The sequence below is a fragment of the Sinocyclocheilus grahami genome, unplaced genomic scaffold (assembly GCF_001515645.1).
Source record: "Sinocyclocheilus grahami isolate Dianchi unplaced genomic scaffold, SAMN03320097.WGS_v1.1 scaffold42.1, whole genome shotgun sequence".
Taxonomy (NCBI): Eukaryota; Metazoa; Chordata; class Actinopteri; order Cypriniformes; family Cyprinidae; genus Sinocyclocheilus; species Sinocyclocheilus grahami.
In genome coordinates, this window is record NW_015505221.1 from 2,019,799 (window position 1) to 2,026,891 (window position 7,093).

At 37.5% G+C, this 7,093-nt stretch overlaps 1 protein-coding gene across 1 annotated transcript in view; it reads left to right on the forward strand.

Annotated features, from left to right (window-relative positions):
• The window catches only part of LOC107582280 (neurobeachin-like), a 288,543-nt gene that overhangs the window by 126,196 nt on the left and 155,254 nt on the right, over nt 1–7,093 (forward strand). The window contains exons 20-26 of the mRNA XM_016268046.1: nt 830–911; nt 1,147–1,270; nt 3,024–3,216; nt 3,743–4,711; nt 6,120–6,337; nt 6,634–6,787; nt 7,000–7,008. Coding sequence (XP_016123532.1) covers nt 830–911; nt 1,147–1,270; nt 3,024–3,216; nt 3,743–4,711; nt 6,120–6,337; nt 6,634–6,787; nt 7,000–7,008 — 1,749 coding nt within the window. The remainder of the gene's footprint in view (nt 1–829; nt 912–1,146; nt 1,271–3,023; nt 3,217–3,742; nt 4,712–6,119; nt 6,338–6,633; nt 6,788–6,999; nt 7,009–7,093) is intronic.

Below are 7,093 nucleotides of genomic sequence, written 5' to 3' on the forward strand. Positions count from 1 at the left end.
TATATATATATATATATATATATATATATGGGTATTTTATTGAAATGTAAAACGTTGAATGTGTTTTAAATGTAAAATATATTTTAATGAAAATGTGTGTCCTTAGTGTTTTATTATATAAACTAACATTCAGAAATGTTAAGTTATATTTTAAGTTATATTATATAAACTAATGTTCAAAAATTATATTAAATTACGATATTTTTTTACACTTTTTAAAAAAAATAGGTCTGCTATGCTTAACAAGGCTGCCTTTATTTAATCAAAAATACAGTAAAAAGAGTAATATTGTGACATATTATTACAATTTAAAATAAATGTTTGCTATGTTAATATTTTTTCAAATGTAATTTATTCCTGTGAGGGCAAAGCTGAAAATTCAGCAGCCATTATTCCAGTCTTCAGTCAAATGATCCTTCAGAAATCATTCTAATATACTGATTTGGTGCTTAAAACATTTCTTATTATTATCAATATTTAAAACAGTTGTGCTGCTTACTATTTTTGTGAAAACCATATATATTTTTCAGGATTCTTTGATGAATATGAATTTTAAATGTACTTTTTTTAACATTGTAAGTGTCTTCACATGATTTTTCTTTAAAAAAATTTAGCATGTTAAAAAATAGCTCCATAATGTGCTGTTTCTAGCTAGTAGTTAACTGCAAGAGTCAGTTGACATTAACAGATTTTTGCAGATTTTAAGCCATCTTCATAAGTGATGCTTAATCTATTCCTGGAAAGTTTCATATTCATTTCATGCTGATTTATGCTGTATTTACCCGTTTCCATGCATTCATGAGTCTCATCTGATCCGTTTCCTGTCTAGATTTTGACAGAGCAGGTTTGCACACAGGTCGTCCACAAGCCACATGCTGAGCCCGACTCTACTGTGAAGATCCAGAACCCAAGTAATTATTTCTGTCAGCTCATTTATTCTTTTTGTGGCCTGGTGCTAATACACTTACTGTCATCTGTGGAAGTTAAAAGTTTACTAGTGAATGATTAAACGTTTGCTTCTGCACATAGACTTTAGCCAGGGATGCCCGTTTCATATGCGTCAGTTAGTGAGACGGCATGCTCATTGGTTCGCAGCTGTGCCAATCAGACAGAACTAATGCATGCTCTTCTTTTGGTTGTTCTCAGTGATTCTTAAGGTGGTGGCCACACTGCTGAAGAACTCCACGCCCAGCACGGACCTGATGGAGGTGCGGCGTCTCTTCCTGTCTGACATGATCAAGCTCTTCAGTAACAGCCGTGAGAACAGACGGTGAGGGTCTCTTCTTTTCTCGACCCATCCCCCATGACAGCAATTAACCGCCTGGTGAACGGATAAGAAAAGAGAGCAGAAAAAAGAGTGACGTTTTCCCTTGTTGTTGTGTTTAATGGGCACCCCCGTGGCGCTTAATAATCCTCGAATTCTCACCGTGTTTCACTCGCAGCAGATGTTTCAGTGACACATTCGAGTCCACACCAATTTCGCTGCTGTCCTATGACTGTTGGTTTTCCTTTTCTTCTGCTGCGTGCTCCTCTGTGCCGTCACAAGTCTGGAGGTCAATCAGTCACCCAGTGTGTGCTGAAATCTCAATTGGCTGTTATTACTACGTTTCATCATCTCCATCATTAAGGTCTACAGTGAGCCACTCAGAACTGAAAGGAAAAAGCTTTTGAGACTAGATGAAGTCATTATGTTTCCAAAGTGCTTTCCTAAAACATCTGTAAACAGTGTCTGGTAACTAGACCAGACATTTATCTTAGCTAATAATGGAATAGTTCATCTGAAATAAAAACAGTGCCATTATTTACACATCCTCATTTTGTTCCAAGTGGCTTTCGTTCTTCTGTGAAATGCTAAAGAAATGATTATGAAGACTGTGCTGCACACTGTTCTTCATGCAATTACAGCGAATAGGGAACACGGCTTTCAAGCATCAAAAAGGATGCAGAAGCACCATAAAAGTGTTTCACACAACTCTTCTGAAGCCATTCAATAGATTTGTGTGAGTAAGTTGTTTTCCACTTATAATCTTCCCTTTCAGTGAATTAATTCTGTGAAAGATCATTGAGTCAGTGAGTCAAGAATCAGTCCAGTTCTTGAACGAATCTTTCAGAGCTGCAATTATCAAAAGCATTTTAAGCCAAACTAGATCGTAGAAACCATCGGTGTCAGCAGTTACTATCATCTGCTTATGATGCTTTTAGGAAATGCAGCTCAGATCAGTTTTGTGAGCTAGTTCAGCTGATTCATTGAAAATATTTGTTTTAATAAGAGTTTGTTCACAAGCTGGGCATTGGTACTTTGCTCAAGAACTGATGAAGGAAAACTAGTGCAGATGTCAAGATTTACTGTAGATAACAAATTCAATTTTGGTTTATTCCTCACACAAATCGATAAGAGTGTCTTTGAAAGACTGAATATAATGCAGAATTAAAATGGACCTTTTTGTAAAGCCCCTTGAAAGCCTTGAAGTCCCTATTAATTTTCAGTGTAACGCAACCGTTTCAATTCTTCAAAAACGTTCCTTTTGTGTTCCACTGAAGGAAAGTTGGGTGAGTAAATTATGACGATTTTAATTTCAGGGTGAACTAATCCTGTAACGATGGTTTACATGTTGTAGCTTTTGCACTTACTAGCTGGTAGGGATTGGTTCGAAATTAAATCATCCTTACTGCAATCTTACAACCCGGAGTGTTTCAGCAAAAGGAGCAAGCTTAATTCATTCTGCTTCAGTCAAAGATCCATTTATTATATCACAATGCACTGAGAAAAAATGACTGTGAATAACACCAAGTGCTTCAGGTGTTATTCAAATAGCTGCCACTCATTCTTAGCGTTACCTCACAGATCTGAAGTTTAATGGAGGTTGGGGCTGAAATTGCTTTGTGTTACTTGTCGGTTTGTGAATTAGGTTCCAGCTTTGAGTGTCGTTTGAGGATGTTAGAAAAGATGTTTGCGGAGGAGAGGAAAGTTTTAACACGAGTGACTGCCGCGAGCTTAATCCATCTCATTTTCTGTGTGACAGGTGTCTGCTGCAGTGCTCCGTTTGGCAGGATTGGATGTTCTCTCTCGGCTACATTAACCCTAAGAACTCAGAGGAGCAGAAGATCACTGAGATGGTTTACAACATCTTCCGGATTCTTCTCTACCACGCCATCAAGCACGAGTGGGGTGGCTGGCGTGTGTGGGTGGACACACTCTCCATAGCCCACTCCAAAGTAAATAGATAGTTTTCACCAGCCGAACAACAGTGTAGTGGTTGAACTTGTGAGCTTTTTCATTGGCCAATACTGATGTGGATATCTAGAGACAGATAGATAGATAGATAGATAGATAGATAGATAGATAGATAGATAGATAGATAGATAGATAGATCGATGGATAGACAGATAGGTAGATAGATGGATAGATAGATAGATAGATAGATTATGCATTAAAAGGGTCCAAATTCACTTACTTGCATTTTTATTGCAAATTATATTATCAGCATAATAATTCGATAGATAGATTATGCATTAAAAGGGGCCACATTTACTTACTTGCATTTTTATTGCAAATTATATTATCAGCATAACAATTTTAACAGCATAACAGTGAAAGTTGAATTAAAAAATGTACATCAGTTTTGTTTGTTTTTTGCATCATAATAGTCAGAGTGGTACAACTTTTTCCTTTTTTTCATTCTCAAAATTTCAGAAAGTTTGTATTTAAGAAGTCTAAACTTGTCACAACTATGTTTGGCAGGTGACATATGAAGCTCACAAGGAATATTTAGCTAAAATGTATGAGGAATACCAGCGACAGGAAGAGGAGAACATTAAGAAAGGGAAGAAGGGGCTTGTCAGCACCATTTCGGGCCTTTCTGCCCAGGCTTCGGCCATCAAAGGCACTCTGGAGCTGGACCCGGATTCCCAAACTCAGACTCCTGAGAGTGAAGTGGATGAACCAGAGACGACAGATTCTGGGCGGAACCTCTTGTCTGAAACGAAATGTTTGGATGAGGAGAACCCAGCAACAGGTGTCCATGTGGAAGCTCATGACCTGCTTGTAGATATCAAAGCTGAGAAGGTTGAGGCCACAGAGGTGAAGATGGATGACATGGATCTCCTGCCTGTAACAGAAAATGGAGGCTTGGTGGAAGTGGACTCTCTTCTGGATAACGTCTACTCGGCTGCAGTGGAGAAGCTAAACAGCAGTGTAAACAGCGTGCTGGTACCCAAAGCCACCATAGAAGACAAGAGCTCAGGTCCTCTCATCACCCTGGCTGACGAAAAAGATGCCATTCCCAGCAACAACACTTTCCTCTTTGGCACGATGGCGACCAGCTCGGGAGAAAACCTCCTTCCTGAAATGGGACCATCTGAACCTCTTCCGCTCTCAGGAGTGGAACCTCAGGTCCATACAAGCTCTAGTGCAGACCTTGGGCTTCTGGCTCTCATGACTAAGAGCTCGCAAGAGTTGGACGCTAACCCAATGACTTTGGAGGATGACCGCTTTAAGTTGCAGCCTGCTTTGAGTGGTTTTAATGTCTCTGAAGGGGAAAGCCTGTCTAAATGCCCGGGGCAGATAGAGACCGTGGCAGTAGATCTGGAGCCAGGGGTTTCTGGGGTAAAGAGCACTGCAGATGTTACCAGCACAACATCAGACACAGAGAAATCAGATGATGGCAAAGATAAAGAGGTTAAGAAGATTCAGACTACTGCTACTACACAGGTAACTATAGGTGTTGACAGTCTGTACTAGTCTGGATCACTCAATACGATTTTTTTTTTTTAAAGAAATTAATACATCTACTCAGCAAGGATGCATCAAATTGAACATCAGTATCAGTTTTTACACAAAAATTATTAAGCAGCACAACTGTTTTTAACATTGATAATAAGAATTTTTCTTGTGCAACAAATCAGCATATTAGAATGGTTTCTGAAGCATCATGTGATGAGACTGGAGTAGTGATGCTGAAAATTCAGCTTTGCATCACAGGAATAAATTACATTTTAAAATATATTAAAATAGAAAACAGTTATTTTAAATAGTAATAATATTTCACAATATTCCACAATATTTGTATACTGTTTTTACTTTATCAATTAAATAAATCCTTCGTTAGCATAAGAGACTCCTTGCCACATTTATTTTATTTTATTTTAGATGAAAAATTCTAAAGATTAAATCTATTTTATTACAAAATATCTATATTTAATATGTTCTTAATGTGTTTAATATTAATATGCAACTTATTTAACCTGTTTGATTGTTTATTTAAATGTTTAATTTGATTATTTACCTTTTTTATTGATTGATTTATTTTATTTTAATATTTATTTTTTTACTTTATTAAACATTCCACCAAAAAAGTTAGTTCTTTTAACTCATTGACCCAGTAGTGGGCATTTTGTTACAGGCTTTTCAGCAAGATTTAAACAGTAAAACAATTATGAAATGGAGGAGGGAATTAAAAGGTTAATATAAAAAATATTGAACCATTGTTTCAGCCAACTGAAATTGTAATTAGTAAATTGACCTTACCTTTATGAAAATGTCCTGAGAGCACAGTTCAGCCTATCCGTTAAAATATCTTAATTGTATAGTTGACTCGTCGAAATGTATGTCATTGCGGTTTTGTTACGTCACATTTTTTATTTTACAAAATATGATGATATTGGAATTTTATGTTGTTTTATGTCGTTTGAAAGGACATAATTCATTTAAAAAACATTCAAATTTAAGAAAGTTCATTCTTTGACATTTTTTATGCCTGCCAAACTTGCTTCTGAGGTGTTGTGTGATATATCGAGGACCCTAGAGGAAGATGCAGTCTGCAGCTTCGCAAAACCAGCTTGAAACAAAAAAAAAAAACTTGCCTCAAGAAATGTCATACCTTCAACTTACAGCTGACTTTTAAGAAGATGTAGGTCTTTAAAGATGTTCCCAGCATGAAGGCTTGTTTGTAGGACTATTGCAAGGATGAACACGATCTGTCCTCCATGCCATGGAAAAGAACTGCACATTTTACACAAACGCTTCTTTACTACACCTGTCAAAAACTATACATATTCTAAGGTGCCTTGTGTTTTAAATGCATCAGCTTTGGCTTTTAAAAACATTTGTTTGCTTTCAGAGTTTGCATGGCCGTTCTGGTAGTCATCTGGATAGAGATCAGCGAGTAGATCTGGGTTTCAGAGGCATGCCGATGACAGAAGAGCAGTGTCGACAGTTCAGTCCTGGTCCCCGCACCACCATGTTCCGTATCCCAGAGTTCAAGTGGTCCCCAATGCACCAGCGCTTACTTACAGATCTGCTCTTTGCTCTAGAAGCAGACGTACACATCTGGAGAAGGTCAGTGGCTACAGTTTACTCCGGTTGTGGAGTAGATGCCATATTTAATTTGATGCAAACAAAAACGCGGTCCTAGTGCAATCTAATTTTCAAAGACTGTGTTTTCTGGTGTTTTTTGTACTGTAGAATTACGGACTGTAATTCTATCACGAGCGGGGTTTTTTTTGTTGTGCATGTCAAAAAATGATGCCGTCTACTCTGATGGAGTCATAATTCTATAACAACAAAAATGTACTGTTATTGCAATGTAAATCTTTTTCTCTTTTTCACCCTCCTCCTACTCTTGCCCCTCACAGTCATTCGACAAAATCCATCATGGACTTTGTCAACAGCAATGAGAACATAATCTTTGTACACAACACCATTCACCTGATCTCACAAATGGTGGATAACATCATCATCGCCTGTGGAGGAATCCTTCCCCTGTTGTCCGCTGCCACCTCGCCCTCTGTGAGTGTGCCAGAGATTTGACAATACTTCCATCCAGTGGTCGTCATAGATCACTGCAAGCCAAGCTCTTCAAATATAAACATTCAAAATAACAGAATGCCTCAGGGATAGTGCTGACTCATTATATCCACTTATTCTGTCTTCTTTACTGTTGAGTGTGTTTTAACTACGTTTTTCTCTTTTACTTTATTTATTTATTTGTTTACGCAAAGAATACCAAGGTTAGTACCAATAGATTAGTATATTTGGAATGTTCTGTGGTGCATTGCCATTATCTCTCTGATGGATCTCATACAGTCTCATAGC